The sequence below is a fragment of the Polypterus senegalus genome, chromosome 1 (genome assembly GCF_016835505.1).
Source record: "Polypterus senegalus isolate Bchr_013 chromosome 1, ASM1683550v1, whole genome shotgun sequence".
Classification (NCBI taxonomy): domain Eukaryota; kingdom Metazoa; phylum Chordata; class Cladistia; order Polypteriformes; family Polypteridae; genus Polypterus; species Polypterus senegalus.
The window spans coordinates 202,252,712-202,274,506 of record NC_053154.1 but is presented as its reverse complement, the minus strand read 5'-3'; the positions used below and the strand labels follow the sequence as shown (position 1 = coordinate 202,274,506).

Sequence of the window (21,795 nt, the reverse complement as noted above, 5' to 3'; positions counted from 1 at the left end):
GGGCCAGGGATCATTTAAAATGGAGTGTGGCAAAATGGAAGACTGTTCTGTGGTCAGGCAGTCATGATTCAAAGTTCTTTTTGGAAATCTGGGCGCCATGTCATCCGGACCAAAGAGGACAAGGACAACCCAAGTTGTTATCAGCGCTCAGTTCAGAAGCCTGCATCTCTGATGGTATGGGGTTGCATGAGTGCGTGTGGCATGGGCAGCTTGCATGTCTGGAAAGGCACCATCAATGCAGAAAAATATATTCAGGTTCTAGAACAACATATGCTCCCATCCAGGCGTCATCTCTTTCAGGGAAGACCCTGCATTTTTCAACAAGATAATGCCAGACCACATTCTGCATCAATCACAACATCATGGCTGCGTAGGAGAAGGATCCGGGTACTGAAATGGCCAGTCTGCAGTCCAGATCTTTCACCTATAGAGAACATTTGGCGCATCATAAAGAGGAAGGTGCGACAAAGAAGGCCCAAGACGATTGAACAGTTAGAGGCCTGTATTAGACAAGAATGGGAGAGCATTCCTATTTCTAAACTTGAGAAACTGGTCTCCTCGGTCCCCAGGCGTCTGTTGAGTGTTGTAAGAAGAAGGGAGATGCCACACAGTGGTGAAAATGGCCTTGTCCCAACTTTTTTGGGATTTGTTGACACCATGAAATTCTGAATCAACATATTTTTCCCTTAAAATGATACATTTTCTCAGTTTAAACTTTTGTTCCGTGATTTATGTTTTATTCTGAATAAAATATTAGAAGTTGGCACCTCCACATCATTGCATTCAGTTTTTATTCACGATTTGTATAGTGTCCCAACTTTTTTGAAATCCGGTTTGTACATAAGTATTCACAGCCTTTGCTCAATACTTTGTCAATGTACCTTTGGCAGCAATTACAGCCTCAGGTCTTTTTGAATATGATGCCACAAGCTTGGCACACCTATCCTTGGCCAGTTTCGCCCATTCCTCTTTGCAGCACCTCTCAAGCTCCATCAGGTTGGATGGGAAGCCTCAGTGCACAGCCATTTTAAGATCTCTCCAGAGGTCTTCAATCGGATTCAAGTCTGGGCTCTGGCTGGGCCACTCAAGGACATTCACAGAGTTGTCCTGAAGCCACTCCTTTGATATCTTGGCTGTGTGCTTAGGGTTGTTGTCCTGCTGAAAGATGAACCGTCGCCCCAGTCTCAAGAGCACTCTGAAGCAGGTTTTCATCCAGGATGTCTCTGTACATTGCTGCAGTCATCTTTCCCTTTATCCTGACTAGTCTCCCAGTTCCTGCCGCTGAAAAACATCCCCACTGCATGATGCTGCCACCACCATGCTTCACTGTAGGAATGGTATTGGCCTGGTGATGAGTGGTGCCTGGTTTCCTCTAAACGTGACGCCTGGCATTCACACTAAAGAGTTCAATCTTTGTCTCATCAAACCAGAGAATTTTGTTTCTCATGGTCTGAGAGTCCTTCAGGTGCCTTTTGGCAAACTCCAGGTGGGCTGCCATGTGCCTTTTACTAAGGAGTGGCTTCCGTCTGGCCACTCTACCATACAGGCCTGATTGGTGGATTGCTGCAGAGATGGTTGTCCTTCTGGAAGGTTCTCCTCTCTTCACAGAGGACCTCTGGAGCTCTGACAGAGTGACCATCGGGTTCTTGGTAACCTCCCTGACTAAGGCCTTCTCCCCCGATCACTCATTTTAGATGGCCGGCCAGCTCTAGGATGAGTCCTGGTGGTTTCGAACTTTTTCCACTTACGGATGATGAAGGCCGCTGTGCTCATTGGGACCTTCAAAGCAGCAGAATTTTTTCTGTAACCTTTCCCAGATTTGTGCCTCGAGACAATCCTGTCTCGGAGGTCTACAGACAATTCCTTTGACTTCATGCTTGGTTTGTGCTCTGACATGAACTGTCAACTGTGGGACCTTATGTAGACAGGTGTGTGCCTTTCCAAATCATGTCCAATCAACTGAATTTACCACAGGTGGACTCCAATTAAGCTGCAGAAACATCTCAAGGATGATCAGGGGAAACAGGATGCACCTGAGCTCAATTTTGTGCTTCATGGCAAAGGCTGTGAATACTTATGTGCATGTGCTTTCTCAATTTTTTTATTTTTAATAAATTTGCAAAAATCTCGAAACTTTTTTCACGTTGTCATTATGGGATGTTGTGTGTAGAATTCTGAGGAAAAAATTAATTTATTCAATTTTGGAATAAGGCTGTAACATAACAAATGTGGAAAAAGTGATGCACTGTGAATACTTTCCGGATGCACTGTATGTCAGAATGCTACTCAATGACTGTAGCTCTGCCTTCGACACCATTGTGTCCTCCAGCCTGGTGCCAAAGCTCATAGACCTTGGTGATGCTGGAGTATCTTCATTTGTGGCTAGGTATTCACCTTCCTGACACCTTCTGTGAGGTTTGACAAAAGCAACTCCTCTGTACTGTTCACCAACATCAAAGTTCAGCAATGCTGCTACCTCAACTCATTGCTATACAGTCTATATACTTATGACTGTGTAGCAAAGCACAAGGGTAACCGCATCATCAAGTTCTCAGATGACACCACTGTGACTTGCCCCATCAATGACAATGATGAGACTTCTTACAGGCGGGAGGTGAAAATGCTGACTGAATGGTGCAATAACAAGAACTCCCTGAATTTGACAAAACAAATGAGGACATTGGTGATTTTGGAAAGAACAAAGGCAGTCACACTCCACTCCACATCAATGGCTTCCCTGGCCAGACAGTTAGCAGCTTCGGGTTGCTGGGTGTCCAGATTACCAACTGCGTTTTGAGGTCTATAAACATCACCTGTATTCTCAAAAATTCTTTTTTTCCAGGAGGCTAATGTGCTTTGGGGTGGCAACCTACACATTAGTGAATTTTTTTCAGTACACTATTGAAAGTATCTTGACTGGATGTATCACAGAGTGGCTTGGCAACCTAACTTGCCAGGGTTGTAAGCTCCTCTAAAAGACTGTCTCTACTGCTTCTAAATCATGGGGGGCTGACCTTCCACAGTTTCATACCATTATTCCATCAGATGTCTGAGGAGAGCTGAATCCATCATCTTTGATGAATACCATCCAGCTCATCCATAGTTTTCATTTCTACCTTCTGGAAAGCACTACTGGAACCTCACCACTCACTCCTCTTGCTGTTTTATGAGTAATTGTACTGTTTGATACTTTTCTCTTTTATATTTACCGTTATTTACTGTACTCAGTTATTTACCTTCTGCTACTCGTACTTATTTACTATATTTTTATTTATACATCATCATCACTGCAAATGTGGTACAAGAATTTCACTATACACTTGCATTGTGTGTAACAAGAAACATCTGTAATATCTTTATTGTGTTATGATAGTAACATTGGCTTGGGATTATAAATAGATTTGTGTTTTAATAGATATTTTCTTTAACTCCCATAGGAGTGGAGGAATGACTTCACAAGTTAATATTGTCCAGCAGCCATCTTCAGCTGGGCAGATGCTGACCCAGATTTCACGCCAGTCAAACCCAACACAAGTGGCATCATCTTGGAATGGCTGTCGCCCTTCTTTTACTGGGCAGGTAGGACCTTACCTAGGGTGCAGTTGCCTTTTGAATGACCAAAAAATTTTATTTAAATTACCAAACTGGTAATCTCAGACAACTGGTCAAGCATTTTCAAAGTAAAGCTACCATATCTTAATTTTATACTAGCAGTCTGCTTTCATTGAGTTAAATCTGTAACTCATTAGCCTATGTTTTGCTAGTTAAATAAGGAAGATGAAATTATAGCTGCAAAATGGAGAATATATTCAAGTAGTTGCCGGTCATTGAAGATGTTTTTTCTTTTTTCTGTATTGGCACTTGTGAATTCCATAGGCCAGTTCTGCACAAGTTCCTTTGGCCTCTAAAACTCAGTCTTCATCCTATGGGATTGGAGGGTTTCAGGGAACACCATCAACTTTTGGTTCACTGACCAGCTCCGTGTCTTCATCCTCAAACAGTGGTGGAGCATACTCCAGTATCAGCACTCGTGCAGCAGCCTTTGGTAAAGAATTTTTTTTTGTTGTTGTCGTCTTCAATCATTCATAACTTTGTGTCTATGTCTCTGTTGTCTACCTCTTTGACATTTTTATATATTTAGCCATTCACATAAACAACCAGTCAAATGTTTGGATACATCCAGAAATTGTCTTGTTTTTGATAGAAATTGTTACCTTTTTATCAGGATACCAGTAAACTGATTTAAAAATACAGTCAAGACATTACTAGTTTTGCTAATGACTATTACTGCTTAAATGACTTTTTGTTTTGTTATTAATTAACATATGACTGCAAAGGCCCATTTTCAGAAGCCATTTCTGAAGAAAATTTCTGGATGTGTCCAGACTTTTGACTGGTAGTGTACATATAATTATGCTTTTAAAATGAACTCTTTCAGTGTATGTAATTACTCCATTACACCAGGGGTTTCCAGGTTAAGTTGTGGAGGACTGCAGGTTTTTCCAGCCCATTGGTTTAATTAGACGTTTAAAGTTAAGATGATGATAGGATGTATTTTCTATTGTTTTGGCTTATTAATGTAAAGCACAGCCCATATTAATTAAACATATGCAGAGGTAGGTAGCAACGCATTTTATTTAACATGTTGCTTAACTTCATTGGTGTGAACCCCGAGTATGTCTTAGACTTTGAATTCTATGTAACAGCAGTTAACCTCTAATATCTCCCAGGATAAGTTATGATCCAATGTACCCGGGACATCTAGTGGATAAAGTAACATTGGGCTGCAAAAAAAGTCATGAATATTTCTACCCTCTCATGTGCTAGCAACAGATAAAGTATTATACGAAAGTACAAAGAAACCTGCTTCTACTTTCATGCCTGCAGCATGGGTGACTGTTTCAAATCATACGACATGAAGGACGTGTACTAATAAATCTGAATCAGTACAGTAGTGGAGACTAGACCTTTTCTACTGTATTAATGTTGATATTTTGATATATATATAAAATTCACTAAGGCAAGACAACCATGGAAAGCACGCCGGAAGCCGCCGACAAGTGAGACACCTATGGCGCACGCAGGAAGGAGCCATAGCCACCAACTCCAAGACCATTGGATACGACGACAACTCACAGAGCCACGCCCACCAACTCAGACGCAACGACACAGGAAAACCGGCGTCATTTATATTCGTTTTTCATAGAGGTCACATGCAGTTCTGACCCACGTTGACTGTTCATAGAGGCATGTTTCTCGCAGAGGTGAATCGCCATATGCAGCGTGTGAAACTGTTTACGAGGGGTATCCCATGGGATCCGTAAAACATTCCTTTACAACTGAGGTTAAAACACAATGAAGTGAGCAGTCTTTAAAAGCCAAGTTTTTGGTTACAACGCACGACCGAGTGCACCATAGCAAACTGTTTTACACGCTACATACAGCAATTCGCATCCGCAACAAACATGCGTCGTCTTAGATGCTCATGCACTTTGTACACACCCCCCTCCCACCTCGCTGCTACCGTGGTCGGGTGTCTTGCTGGATTATATATATAGAAAGACAGCCAAAACTGCACAGAGCAATGAAAAATCTACGTGAGTCACAGGTGCATCTGGACTGTACAAAGACAACAACTCAACTGCCGAGTTGGAGGTGGGCACATGAGCAGGCGGTGCATACTGGACTAGAAATCAGCAGACTAGCATGACGGAGGGAGCGAGTGGACGTCCTTCTTCTCTCCTCCCGTTCCACCATCCATGCCTGAGCACCGCATGGGCGATTGTGTGATGGTTTGTTCCGTGCATTGTTACAATGTTGCTTTTCTTGCTGATTTATTACATTACCGATTTTTCAAATGTTAATTTTCTCCCTGTGCTTAAAAAATATTAAAAAACTGGCCTGATGATGCGGCGTATGGTACGCCGCAGGTTGGCTAGTAACTTATAAAAGAGACCCCCTACTGTGGAATGTTCCACTTGTAATGTCATGTAGGGCACTCAGAGGTTTGGATTAGGGATACTCAACCTGTATTACATTTGCATTTTTCGTGGGTTTAATTGATCAATTTCAGCTATCAGTCAGTTTTCACTTCTTGAATAAATACCCAAACCTCCCCGTTTTCCAATCTGTGAATTTCATTATGCAAAATTGGCTGTCAATCACAGATCTCCAGCTAGTGGTCAGCAAGTCACAACATTTACCAAACTTTCTTATGAATGTGTTAAAAATGTGCCACCTGTTTTTTGGAAGATCTTGTTAATTAGTTTTAAAGTTATTCATGCATGAAAGCTCGATTTGACCACTGCTGTCTTTTGATTAAGTCATTGTTTATAACTTTGGCATAATTTTTTATTTTTTTTTAATATAAAGGAGATTGGAATTTCAGCAATTAGCATAATAAACATGGCTATATTTGTTTTTCTTCAGTTGTGTCAGTATAACTAGAATGTTACTAACTTGGAATAATTTTTTGATTAATAATAAATAACATCCTACATTGTCTTTTTTATTATTGTTGTTATATCATATAGTAATATCCAGCTATCAAATCAGTGTAAACTGATAAAATTGAAAAAGATTTCTAATTTCTTAGTGTGTGGATCAGTGTGAAGTAGCTAGCTATCATTTATCTAAATCTAACATTTGAAGATGGCTATAAGACCTCATGGTACATAATTACAAAGTAATGTAAAAACTTCTGTTTTTATGTTCACATTCATATAGAATATGCACCTCTCCCATATTGTGGCTTGATTCATGTTATTACTGTTTACATAGAATATGCACCTGTACTATTTATTGATTCAACATGTGCAAGGAATCCAATGTTGCTTTTCTGCGTGCTGGCATACTGCACAAGAACACACCATTAAAGGAAAGTATGACGATTGCACTACCTTATAGAACACCTAGGTGGGGCACAAAATGCTAGTGTTCATTCTCTAGTCAGGGCTCAGCGACAGCCTTTTCTAGTTGTAGAATGTAAGCTATTCAGTGTTTAGACTTTTATTGACTTTAAACTGTATTTGTATAGCTTTTGAACACGACAAATGTTTTTAAGGCTTACGTGCCAACTCCCTCAGCTTTCCTGTCTTTAGAAGAATAGTATTTGGTTGGTAGACATTAAAAGATCCTTTCCCCAGCCCTTGGGAAAAAAAGGACTACAGAGTAGCTTGATTTCTTTTATTGTCGATTACTTACAGTCAGTTGAAGGAAGCCCATTTAATACAGATGATTTCTTTTAAAAGTTGTTTTTTGTCTTCAACTGGATTACGCTGGTTTAGATGTAAGCAGAGAGCAGAATTGAGTGTAGTGAAAAAAAGCAAAGTAAAATGGTCAAGTTGGTAAGTTTTTCTTAAATTTCTGGTGGGACTGTTCTTTCTTCAAAGTGTACACTGTATTTGTATATATTGTTTAATGTCCTTCAACAGTAACTTAACCATTCAGGTAAAGTATATATTGCTTTTAGTTAGTTTTACTATATACAAATGTAACTGCACCATAGTGACACATCAGCCATTGCTCCAGTATACACAGTTATTATATTCACTTTTCCAAAAGTGCCAAACTCACTATTATATCCTTGATTATAATAGCAATACATTCACTGTCATTCACTTTGGTAATTCTGATCTTGGAAACCGTACAATGCTTTAACAGTCACAAAAAATCTTCGTCCTCAACACGATTTCTCGCAGAACTGTTCTTTGCTGGCTGCAACCTGTGTGGGTAAGTGTAAACTTTCTCACTGTTTCTCCTCTCAAGTAACTAGCTTGATGAATAGGTGGTTAAAACTGCCCCTTGTCAACTGCTGAGTGCTTGTGGAAATCCCAGAGGGGACAGTCTACTGGCTAACGTGTTATTTTAATTGGGCCGAGTAGGTACACATGGGGTTCATTGCTTTGCTTGGGTGACTTCTGGAAATTCACTATGATAAACCTCATTTGGTTGTCATGGATTATTATGTCTACTTTGCTATATAATGCAGTCACATCCTCAAAACTAAAATATTCACCAGATGAACTGTATCGACTTCGATCAAACTATGAAGTGCCTGCTGATCTCTTGCTGCATCGCGGCATTCTCCGATGACCAAAGTACGTTCACCGAGGCTCTCATCGTCATTTTTGCCTTAGCAGGATTAGTGGTGGGTCTATTCCTTCAATTTGGTCTGAAGGACGCACATGTCCACGTACTTCTGAGCGATGTGCTAATCACAACATGTTGATTCCTTTGGTAAAATCACCGTTCATAAACACTTTGAAGTTTGGATTATTTAATACTTGATCTATCTCTAACAAAGCTCTACTGATTGGTGATGTTATCACAGATACTAAGATGGACTGTTTGTCTTACGTAGACCTGGCAGCAACCTGGTTATTATTTCCATCTAAATCAAGCTTTCCCTCCAGAGTTTGTCTGCATCTCCAAATCCTGTTCTTCTGGGAGAGGAGGCGGTCTTGCAATAATATACTGTAAGGACTTAAAACTGTCACCGATACCTCTTCTAGCGTATCCATCCTTTGAACTGTTAGCTAGCAAACTCAACGGACCTTCACCTGTTATAATTGCTGTTTTATATAGACCTCCTAAATTATCAAGTGTTTTTATTGCTGAACTTTTTACTGTTTTACCAATTTTGTGTGCAATGTCTGCTAATGTCATCCTCATGGGTGATTTTAACATACACGTTGATGTGCCAACTGATGCACTGACAACTGATTTTAATGAAATCCTTGATTGTTTTAATTTAATTCAATATGTCAACTTTCCGACTCATAACAATGGTCATATTTTAGACTTAATTTGCTGCTCTGGTATCACACTTCACAATCTTATTCCCATTGAATTACCTACAGAATGATCACATTTGATGTTAGCTTACCTCTCAGTAAATCAAATGTTCCACATGTAATTTCATTCCGTAATGTCAAGCATGTAAACCCAGAAACCCTTATACATTTATTGCAATCCCAGTCTGTTTCTCCTTCTGCTACCACACCATCGGAATTAATAGACCATTACAATGCTGCTCTGTCCTCTGCCTTTGATACACTACACTAGCTCCCTTAAAAACACGGACTGTCTCATTTATTCGCATTGCTCCCTGGTTTACATCTGAACTCCATCAGCTCAAAGCCTCGGGCCGACAGTTGGAGCACCTAGCTAAAAAGACGGGTCTTGTACACAAGGAAATGTATTCAGATCACATGTTGAAATACAAAAATGCTCTCTGCTGCCAAAACTGTATATTATTCTAACATTATCAATACAGGAGGGAATAATACTAGAGCTCTTTTTTCTACAATGAAAAGGCTAATAACACCATCAGAAAGTGCCACTCACCATAACCTCTCTGTTTAAATACTGCTGCACTTTTTTTGGATTTTTTCAACTCAAAAATTGAAAAAATCCACCAGCAACTTGCCTCCTCTATTCCTGCAGAAAATGACATACTCTCCACTATCATCCATGTTCCCTTACCAACCACCCTATTCTCACATTTCAGTTTACCAGCTGAAAATAATATCTCAGAGCTTGTAACAATCTAATTCTTCCACATGCCAATTAGATCCAAAACCTACAAGCTTTAAGTCTTGCTTGTCTCTATAATATTCTTAACAATTATCGGCCTATTTCAAATGTTCCATTTATATCCAAAATTATTGAAAGTTGCCTCCCAACTCCAGTCCCACCTTTCAAAAAATAACCTTTTTGAACAGTTTCAATCTGGGTTTCACCCTAAAAACAGCACAGAAACTGCCCTGGTGAAAATCACAAATGATCTTCTCCGGGCAGCTGACATGGGAGTTTTATCAATTCTTGTGCTTCTTGACCTCAGCTCTGCATTTGACACCATATCTCACCAGATACTTTTGAAATGTCTAGCTAGTCTTGGAGTCTCTGACCTTGTCCTCCAGTGGTTTTCTTCCTACCTCACTGATAGGAAGCAATTTGTTCAAATAAAGGGCTTTAAATCTGAGAACGCAGCCGCTACTTGGAGTTCCGCAGGGTTCTGTTTTGGGGCCACTTCTTTTTCACATTTATATCTCCCCAATAGGTAATATCTTTCGGCACCATGGTATTAAGTTCATTGCTATGCTGATGACACACAGCTATATCTATCCACTAAATCCACTTCTGTTTTCCCTCCAGATGCCCTTATGGCATGTCTCCAAGACATAAAGACATGGATGACTCACAATTTCCACAAACTAAACAGCACTAAAACTGAGGTGCTCCTCATTGGCTCTAAATCAACACTTGCTGAGGTTACCCATTCTTCTCTTTTAATTAACAATATTAACACAAATATTTCTTCCCAAGTTAAGAGCTTCTTCATCTCTGAAACATTTCAAGACTTTGCCCTGTTCTTACCCAGCACAATACTGAAGTATTGGTTAATGCCCTAGTCACCTCACATATAGATTATTGTAACACTATTCTATCTGGCATTCCACAAAAAGTTATCCATCGCTTACAGCTTATTCAAAGTTCTGCTGCCAAGATAATAACCTGTTCTAAATCCACTGAACATATTACACCTATTCTCCCTCAACTTCACTGGCTCCCTGTTAACTACAGAATACAATTCAAAATACTGCTCAACATTTAAAGCTCTCCACAACCTTGCTCCTCCCTACCTCACTAATCTCCAGATTTACACTCCTTCTCGCTTACTTAGATCTTCATCTGTAGCTTTACTTTCTGTACCACACGTCCGACTCGAGTCAATGGGAGTTTGAGCATTCTCTCGTAGTGCTCCTCAACTCTGGAATTCACTTCCCTCTCATATTCGTCATCTTGATTCAATAGCACAGTTTAAAACTATCCTCAAAACTTTTCTCTTCAAGCTGGCATATCAATTGTGAATTCTATACTGTTACTGCCTGTCATATTTGTTTGTTCACTAATTGCTTTGTGATTTATCATTTTCTTGTTTTTTATTAATTGTTTTTTAACTCTATTGTAAGGTGACCTTGAGTGATAATAAAGGCGCCTATTAAATAAAATGCATTATTATTATCATCAAAGAAACACCCCTCCACTGACCTGCCAGTATGTTCACAGATAATTGCATTGCACACATTGCTAACTGCAACCCATCCCCACAGTAGTAACAGAAGACATAGTGACATTACAATATAAAACAGTAAAATATAAAACCATAGATTAATTACACTATATCCAAATATTCTATGAAAATGTTCACTGTAGTATTCCATCCACTTGATAGATGTTACTGATTTTAAACTGTTATTCTCTAGCCTGCTAACATGCTGTACAGTTTTAAGACTTATATACTATTACCTTGGTAGTAGACAAAAAAATGGCTATAATACTACAAATTAGATTCAAGACATTCAATAATAAGAAAATGTACACAAATATTGAATGCATCAGTCATTAACCTAGGGAGTTACACTATAGTGGGTCATGGTTTTAATGAGCTTGTTCTTTATAATGTTTACATTCTGTACTTCACAAAATGTAACTGTAATATTTTATCTTTTTTAAGAGTACATAATTAATAAATTAAATAATAATTTACAGTGGGTAAGTCTAATATAGTATGGTGGGCCTAGGTATTTTATATGATGATCAAAGCATTGCCTTTTCTTTCTTGCATAGCTGCAAATCATTTACAAAGGAAACCCTTCTGCAAAATTTTGCTTCAAAGCCTTGTTTAAAAAATAAAAAAAATTGGAATTTCATGACTTCTATTGTGAATTCAATTAAAGTAACCTATGCTGGTGAATATGTCAAGCAACAGAACATAGTTCACTTTCTGCTGCCTTGATAGACTTGATAGCACAGTTCATCATTTTGCCAGACTTGTATGAATCCAGAAAATGGATAGTTTGATATAAAAAATAATAATAATAACAAAACATTTATTGAAATTCTTTCTAATTGCTACAACAGCATCAATTAATTAGGCAAAACAAAAGAGGGAGCAGCACTGGACCTAAGATATGAACATCCCTAGACAAGTCCTCAGCCTGTTACCACCTTAAAGTGTCGTAGGATTATGAGGTGTGTAATTTTTGAATGAGGACAGTCACTTGCCCAACATGTGGACAGAGAATTAAATCACAACACTGTAACTTTAACTTTATTTGTAAATACAATAAAACCTTGATTAACTATCAGGGGTTGGGACTGAGACTGTGATGGGTAAGAGAAAAACAAATAACAGAACAGCTACTTTAAAAATTATATGTACTGTACATTAGCAAATGGCCATATTTATTTACAAAACAAAATATAATATTAACAAAATTAATTCATATAATATTGTAACGACCAGCATAATAAGGAAACACAACACGGAGGCACTGGTGTTTTCTATGTCTTATTTGGAGTCTTCCTTCCATAGCAAATGGTGCCCTGTCTTCTACTCCATTATCTGGGTTACGGAGCACACTTCCAAAACAATAAAAGAAGCTTCCCCTACCAATCAGTTTACGTCCCGCCACTTGCATTCCTTTTTTTCTCTATACTGCAAACACTCCTGCTTATTGTCTCCTCCTCTACTCAAAGCTTCCTTCCGACTCGCCTTCCTTTTTCTCCTAACTTCTCCTTTCACTCATCTCCTAACAGACGTGTCCTCCCATTACAGAACAGAAGCCCTTCATTCAGTCCGATTAGTTACAGCATTCATTACACACTTTCTGCTCCCCAACAGCGCATCACAAGCTGCCTGCACATCACAATATATTAACAAAACATTATATAACTGAATTTAAAAAGAAAATTACAAAACGGGGAGCATTAACATTAATACATTAACAATACTGTCAGTGGTTTCGATTTTCAACACGGTTTTCAATTTTTTTGGCATCAACCTTTATTGCATTTACTATTGTTCTTCCTCCTTCGTAAATTGAAGCAATACTTGAAGTTTTTTTTGTAAATGTTTAATAATTTTAGTTTTTTGTGACAATTCCAACACCACTTGCTTACGTTTATCAGGCATAACAATGTATAGTAACTTAATTATAATAAAAGAGAGAAGCTAAAAACTGAAGGTACGTAACTGAGTGTGATTTAAAAATGCGAGCTGATTGATGGTGTTGGGGAAGAACATTACGCCGTAGCAGAAGGGACAGTTGTTCCAATGTGCAGAGCTCACAGAGTACCCCCCTGACAGTTAACAGAGACTGATGTTTAATCGAGTGATGGATAATCAAGGTTTTACTGTAATAAAACTTGTGAACTATTAAAATTTAGAAGAAAAATGTTTGTTTTCATTTTATTTTCAACTACTATTTGGGTATTAGAGGTAACATTTTGTTTTCATGCAGCATCCATGATAGGTTTTGAAGTTGAGTGTGCTTTAGTAGAGATTGCAGGTGGTGTAGCATATGCTTCTTAAAGTAAAACTGTTACTTAAAACCGCAGAATGTAATAACAGATTGAGGTTTTCACAGTCACTGTTGTGTTATCTTCCCATATATAAAAATAGGTAGTTTCTTTAATGTCCTTTCAAGCCATCATTGCTTAAGTGTTTCAACATCCTTTGATGGAAAATGAAAAGGTATTTCAACTAATTTGTCCCCTGGAAACTTTATGCATGCATTTTGGTTGGCTCATTGTTAGCAGATAGATGTCACCTTTTAGAATTAACTTTCAACCTGAAGTAACAAGGGGGTTTTGTATATACCATTAAAACCAGAGTGGTTTTTTGTTGTGGGCAGCTTGTAAAAAAAATGCTATTATCACTTCCAACAGGAGAGAACAACCAGAGCACAACCCAGTTCCAGTCCCGGCCTGCAGAAAATGTTGGGGTGTGGCCTCAGTGGCAGGGCCAGCATCATGCTCAGGGCAGCAGTGATCAGCAAAACAATTCATCAGAGGTCTTCAATGTAAGTTAAACTGCTTAATGATTACATTATTTTAATTTTTCTAAAATTACATTTTTATAACTTTCTATGAATTTCAGGTGATTTTCATATAGTATATAGTACATATTAATCTCAGAAGACCTACCTGCCGTGGATAAAATAAAGCTCTTACATAAGTAAGAACATCAGGCATTCTAACAATACACAATGAAAATTGTCCAGAAGAATGAAATATCTGTGAATGTGATTTTTGAAGGACCCAGTCGGGCCCATTTTTGGCATCAATCTCTAATTAGTCAACGTCTCTACTCTGTATATTACAGACAGTTCTGTAACTGCTGTATGTACTGTATATCTCTTTAATTTTCGTTCCTGAAAATTCAGTTTGGACCTTATTAAACCCCCTTTTTGTCTATGTCGTTCAAATATTAATATAGTGTAGCACCCTTCTAGTTGGGTATAATAAACTCAGAAGTAAGCCCCAGTGACACAGATATGCAGATATGTGATTGGTGCTATTTACTACCAATCTAGGTATTGTGCACCCTTAGTACTTGAATTGTTTTTGTTTTTCTTGGGGATTTGAGGGGAAAACATGTAGAGACAGAGCTAGGTGGAGGAGAGGGTTGAACGAGTGTGTAAGAAAATAAAAAAAGAAAAGAGAAAGCTAGTACTAAGGCTGTGGAGAGCGCGAGAGCGGGGGAAAAAAAGACGTGAGAGGCTGTGAGATTCCTGTGTTTAACCACGGAGGAAAATGAGAAATGCGGTGAAAGTTCTAGAAGAACACCGTGAGTACATGTGAAGTTATGTACTGCATATGAGCTCCAACTAAGCATGCCAACGATTTTATACATATATATATATATATATATATATATTTATTGTTTATTTATTTATTGTTTATTTCTATGTGTGAACCTTACCTGTGCTGTATCTCAGACAAATAGAGTTAAGTTGAATTGCAATAATATCCCATGAGCGGTGTGTTTAAATAAATGTGTTTTATTATGTTTATTTTTTTGTTTGTTGTTTTCTATCAATGATTGTGTGAAGTGCTTACATGGTGGTTGCATTTAAATTTTTAATAAAAAGGAGTGAGTGTTTACAAATCCTTACTTTGAAATAGTGTAACAATTAAGGATAAATAATAATTGTTTCATTGAACCCATTTTTTATTAAAATTTATTGGGAGGTGTTTAATGTGGATCCTATCAGTGAAATTTCATCCTATGTCATAGGTAACGTGCCAGTTCAATGGTGGGATGGCTACAATGAAAAGAGAAAACGGTTTTTAAGACATTATATTCAAAAAGTAATTCTGAATAAATGTTAATCATTTTCATATTTATTGAACGTTGATTTCCAGTCATTATCTGAAATTCTATTCAGAAGTTCCTATTCCTAGTGCTTAATCAGATTAGCAGTGAATTTTGGAGATCCTAGTTATGTCTTCATTGTTTTTGATAATGTGATCTCTATGTATAAGGAGATGCCTTTGATCCCTTTTTGTTTGACTTATCATTGAGTGGATTGTTGGTGATTTACACAAGTAGATTGCAAAGGGCAAATAGCAATGACAAAGATTGTGACAAGGAGGAAACGCTGTTTAGTACCGCTTTCTATAGTGAAATAGTAAAAACTTGTACTTTTACATTAACTGAAGGATTTGCGATGTAGTGCAATAATTTAATCCATGTCCAAATTTTTGGTCCAAATATGTGTAATACATATTTTTTGTAACATTTTGTTTTGTGCCCATTAGAGCTTAACAGTTTTGTGAAAATCAGAGAACTTTAAAGGTGTAACCATCTTGTCTATGTGCGATTCCAGGACCTGTATTGTTCTTTTATTTTTATCACAAAAATTCTTACTTGGAAACTTATTTCCATTGTATTCTGATATACAAAAAATAACATTTTTTTCAAATATATGACTTATTTTGCTATGCTCAGTGACATAAACTGCGCTAGATATAATATTTCTCCACTAGTCCCACAAACAGTTTTACTGGAATAATCAAAATTAATTAATGAAATTTCCTTTCAAGTCTTTGTAGAACCCCTGAATTATTTTTGCACAATATAAACTTGCAAACTTTGACGGCACAAGCTTCCACACCAGTTTTCTATAACAGCATTGTCTTTTGTATTACTTGAGAGCATGGTTTCAAAATCAGAAAACAAAGTTTTCCATCAGATCACATAGTTGTCAGGTGTTACTTTCTGCAACAGTTTGATTTCCAGCTTTCTCCCCAACACTGAAACCTCAGGTTTTAGCCAATATTGGAAGATATACACAGCTTATCTGCTTCTACAAGGCTGCAGAGAGAATTCCTCAGTGTAAGTGGAGGGCCGAGCATGGAACGTGACAAGGGTGAAAAGTCGTACAGCACATAGCTGTGTCAGGCCAACAGCAATCAAATTATAGGTGAAGCCAGGCTGACAGTGAACATGTCTACAATGCCTCTGTAGATGGTGCTAAATCATTAAAACAGAGAAGAGGGGAGGTATAAACCAGTATCTCAAAGTGCCTATTTAACAGTAAGTGATGGGACATTTGTTAGGGGGTTTGCCCCTATGTAAGCAAGACATTACTCGGGCCTGACACATGATTAGAGCCTTAATTTAAGGATTTATACTATACATTTTGAAATTTAGATGCTAAAAATTTGTGATCTTGTGTAATAATTATTGAATAATTTATGTAAAGGTTATTTAATGTTACACAATTTTGTCAATAGTGTGTTTGCTCCAGTGCGGTGAGGTGCAACATTACTGAGCAGGTTAAAATACATGTTTTTTGAAGTATAAGGTTTATAGAAGGCTAGAAGTTGCCTCCATTTCCATCATAACACAGAGGCAGGGGAGCTTCAAGTTTTCAAGACCCTCATCCTCTTATAGTACAGGAGGTGGAGCAAAGTAAAAATTAAATTCATAGTGCCTGTTGCTGTACAGTACAAAGCACTCATTCCTAATAGTGGATGTGTGCATGGTGTTGGTTTATAGTCTTTAATACAACAGGTTGGTAATGGCTGCAGATTTAACATTTTTTTACAGACTACATTTTTACTATAGCTTATTGTTGAGGGTATATAGAGGATACTTAAAAATGGAACCCATGTAGAACTATACATTATGTAAGTGTTTTTATTTCTTGCCAGTATATGAAATAAAGTTGCATGTGCCTACATACTGTTTATGGTGATTTAATCAAAATTATAAGAGTCTCTCTTCAGAAAGCTGCATCCTGGAAATATTTTTGCGGCACACTTTTAGAATAAAACATTCGGTAAGATACGAGACGATTACTATTTCTAATTATTTTGTTTCTGTCTTCTCAACAGGATGTTCTGTCAATGCTAGGTGAACAGGGAACCCCATTCAGCAATGATGAATTTGCAGAACTGCCCATGTTCCCTAATTATGGCGACTGAAGACTAAATGAAATGTCTATGAATTTCCCCACACCTACTGGCAAAATGCACCCTATAGTTAAAAGGGAGACAGACCTCTTATATTTTATTTAAATGATTGCGTATGTACGCAAGGGTTTTTTTCTATTTCCACAGTCCTCATAATGTCATTGTGGACCCAGGAAGAGAGAGATATGGACAAATATGCAATCCGACAATCAGATTTTGAATCAAAAGACATTAGGAGATGGCAGGTGTTTTAATAAAGCTGCTAAACTAGCTAATCATCGGTCATGAAATGTTGGACAGATGTTTATTTTTAAAGTGGAATATTTCATTGGATACTTGTTAAATTATATTTGTAAATGAATCAAAGAAAATGTTGTGTCTACCCTTTTAATACTGTTAGTAAAACTTTTTAAAAGTTTATATAACACCACTAAATCTGTCCAGTAACCAAACTGTTTCTTCTGTAAAATTCAGAAATATCTCCAGTTAGATTAAAATCACAGCAGTATTTTTTTTTCTTTTCAAAATATTTGTAAATAATGAAGATTAAATGTAGAAAAAGTCATTTCGACTTTGTTTTAGTCATTCCGGTAGTGTAATTTTCAACAATTTGTATGTGCAGCCGTGTTTTTGTTTGATAAGAATTTTATTCACTTTTGAATGTTTATTGCATATCTGTGAAGGGCTGTTAGTTAATGAAGATCCAGGCATCCTTCATTGTTACAACTGCAAATGACATACCAGGGAGAGTCCTCTGCAAAGGCCTGCTGTCCAAATCACACAAATCAGGCATGCACTCAGAGGCCATGTTTATGAAATTTTTAATTTTAGAAAAAGCACCTTTTTAATTATATATAAAAGAAAGAACAGCGATTGTTATTATGAGTTTTTCCTCAATGAAGAATTGAAAAGGTTTGCATATATTTTGTAATTATGTATTAAGTATCAATGTTGAAATTTTTATAGAAAGAAAAGCTCAAAATAGGGCATATTTTATCATTCTCTTTTTTGATACAGTATGTTAACATAATGGTGTTCTAAGTGGTAGCTTCTTCATACATTATTTGTGTCAGTGTGCTGTGTCCATTTGTTTCCTTATTGAATTATGATGTGCAAATTTTCATTAGCATCTCATGAATATGTCAAGGTGATTTACCATGATGAAGTGACAGGAGAATTAATTTCAATGCTCAACGTTGTTTGCCACTTTTGTGTACAAGGTCTGAAGTAGTTGATTTGTAAATGGTACATCAGTAATTCTGTCGGAATATCACGGGACATTCATCTATTTGCTTTTTAACTTCTTATGTCCTTATTCTTTTTGTTTTAGCCTTGCCTTATTTCTGGAAGCCTTCTTCCCTGTCTCAGACTCTATTGTATCTTGAACGTTTTGATACCTTAATTTTGTGTGAAATATTTCCAAGGATAGTTTTCTTGTCTTGTTTTCACAATGAAGTAGTTTTAAATTGTACAACAGGTCCTTTTCACTCTTGCATATTGCATAATCTTTATGTGCCTCTTTTTGGTAAAGAGAAAAAGCCTTATTCTCCAATATGTTACATATCTTTACTGTTGTGTTACTTTGTACTTGTGTAGGTGAAACCTGCTGGATAAAGAAGCAAGATGTCAAGTGGTAAAATAAACAAATACTAATAATGCATACTATTTACCAAAAAACATAGTTTAGCTATTGTACACAACATTCTAACAAGCATTCAGGTTTGAAGCAGTACAGTGTTGTATTATAAATGTAAAAAAATTACATTTTATGATTTGAAACAGTCATTGAAAATTATAAACGTGTTTACCAGTATTGCTGTAATGTTGCAGTTTTATGTAAATCTTTCATGCTCATTGGTCAAAGATTTCTACCTATTTTTGATGGATTGAAAATTAGATTACGTAAGTGAGGCTTTCTTTCTTGTGAACAAGAAACAAGTGGAGTCAGGCAACTGTTCTAGCCAACTTTTTTTTGTCAGGCTTTAAAATAAGTGCACGAATGTAGTCACAATGGATAATCCATTGTTTAGGACCAGCGTTGGTCTTGACAGTCAAGTCATGTTCCATAACTAAATTTAATTCTGTTCTAGCAGTTTACGTTTGACTTTTCACTTTTAAGCAGTCACTTAGTAATATATTGGCTTATTCTGTAGTGAGAATAAGGTACAAAATGCATTTGAGTACAGTACTTCCTACCATCTTGGTATAAAAGAGTCAGTCCTAGAGGTTTGTCAGCCTTTACACTAATATAATTACAGTAGTGAGCTCAAATTTGTGTTAGAAATGTGTAAATTTAGTGACTCATTTCATACAGTATGCAGTACTCCCAGACTGATCAGGGCTTAACTGTGTTGCGATACAGTACTTACTATACACAGCTTGGAGCAAAGCTAAAATAGTGAGTGCTTAATGATGGTGTTGCTCCTCCTATGTATTACACACCCAGTATCAGTACCAATACGTTAAAGGTAAAATTCTAAGAAGAAATTAGGAAACTTTATGTTGCTAATTTTACCTACTTTAAAACAAAAAATAATTGAAACACTAGTGTGAGAAGCAGAATAGATAAATATAATGGGCAAAGATATTTGGATTAATAACACCACAAAATTTTAAATAAATGTAAAGATTGCCATTCTGTAATTAGTTCTCAGTTACTTTTTAGTACATTCTACTCAAGTGACACAAATTTAAAGCAGTTTTTGATGCTGTTGATCTTGGCATGTACCTAGATATAGGTATTTTGCTTTTTGCATGTTCTGTCAAGTGTTGAAGTGATAACATTTGCATTTACACATCAATATTGCACAAATTGATTTTTTTTTATTATAGTGTATATTCACATTTGATTGCCTTTTTGAAGACAGAAACAATAACATTGTGTGCTGTCACTGAAACCCTGAACTGTTAGTGTATTGCACAACAATAAAATACCATTAATTATTTAAGAACATAGAGGGTGTAATAGGTCGTGTACAGCACTCACATTGTATCTTGTTTTAAAATGAGCTTTTTACATTAGGTGAAATTCTGTGATCAACATTCTCTATACTCCAAAGCTGTGTTCCCATTATGTTGAAGTTTTTAATAAGTGTATACAAAAGACCTGGAATAGAAAAAAGATCCGTGTTGAAAGCTGAAGTTCTGTGGTGAGAGATGTGACAACTTCCATCCTTCTGGGTAAGGGTACTATAGTAACCTTTTTCCTAGGTAAGGTGAAGACCACCTGCAGAATTCTTTATTACCCATGAAACATTTTCAGTTGTTGAATTGATTTTCTTAGTAATGGCTGAATATATACTATGAAAAAACACTATTTAAAACCTGTGAGGTTTCATTTTTTACATTGCCATCTGTAAACGTTGAAAAGATGTATTTGTTGAAGGATCCAAAAATGTTTTGACCTACCTGAAAATTAACATTACCTAGGAAATGTCACCAGTAGAGGGTTTTTCAAGTGTTTAGAATTCTAATCTCTGGGTTTCTTAAAGCAGTCTTGCTTTTTATTTTAACTCCTGGAATGCATTTCTTTTTATGCCTTTCTGTAAAAATATTTTTCATTAAATACAGCAATGGAAAAGATTAATGAGTGATAAATGAATGTCTTCATGCACATGTGACAAAAAGCACTTTTTATAGTGGATATTTGTTTTAGTAGATAATCTTGGAAAAGACAATCAGTGACTATTGTATGCAATGCTTCATAATCAGAAAGAAACATTTTTTTAAAAATACAGGGCACATCACATGGCTGATGTTTTGCTATTATGAAAGTCATATTATGGCTGATGTTTACCAGGGCAATATGTATGCTGTTTACATTGAAAGGCAAGTTTGATCTCTTGTTTCAGAATCATTAAAATAATTTAAAAAATTACAAGAAAATGCTTTCCACAATTTTGTTGTCAACTCCTTATTAATTTAATATCTACAACCCTCTAAAAAAATAAGCCATTATAAGACCTTTCAGGAAACACAAATGTTACAATGCATTATATAAGATGCTCCCCGGACACCCGTTTTGGTATATGCTCTTCAACTCATGCACCTATATGTCACAGCTCTCTATGTAATCCGATTTTTACTATAGACTATAAATGTTATACAGACTGTTTTCATCTTTGTAATAGTGTCAAAAATAAAGCAACTGTTGTACAGTTCATGTGTTGTGCATGGTGGTATGTTATGGTGTTTTCATTTAGGGTATAAATAAGTAAAATTGTATTTTGTTGGTGCGTCAAGGTACTGATGCCTTTAATTAGTTGCACTGCGCATACAATATTATATGCACATTTTCCTCTGGCTAGAAGTGAAACATGTTTAGAAAAAGAAAATGTGGTGGGAGATGAATTCTACAGCAGTAATTATGTGGCAGTAAGAGAAAAGGGCTCCTGGAAGAGAGCCAAAGTGGCAGGAGTGGAGACACTGAAGAAGCTGCACTGGTGTTGGCACCATATCACGTTCATTTTATTTAATAATTTGTGGCAAGTTACAAAAGTTTGTTCTTTGTTTTCCATTTTTAAT

At 36.7% G+C, this 21,795-nt stretch overlaps 1 protein-coding gene across 3 annotated transcripts in view; it reads left to right on the top strand.

Moving 5' to 3' along the window:
* Nucleotides 1–21,431, top strand: part of LOC120538020 (aryl hydrocarbon receptor nuclear translocator-like) — a 139,201-nt gene extending 117,770 nt beyond the window's left edge. For all 3 annotated transcript variants that reach the window (XM_039767402.1, XM_039767391.1, XM_039767382.1), the window contains 4 exons: nucleotides 3,438–3,579; nucleotides 3,877–4,045; nucleotides 13,738–13,871; nucleotides 17,194–21,431. In XM_039767402.1, coding sequence (XP_039623336.1) covers nucleotides 3,438–3,579; nucleotides 3,877–4,045; nucleotides 13,738–13,871; nucleotides 17,194–17,283 — 535 coding nt within the window. In that variant the 3' untranslated portion in view covers nucleotides 17,284–21,431. The remainder of the gene's footprint in view (nucleotides 1–3,437; nucleotides 3,580–3,876; nucleotides 4,046–13,737; nucleotides 13,872–17,193) is intronic.
* The last annotated feature ends 364 nt before the right edge of the window (nucleotides 21,432–21,795 follow it).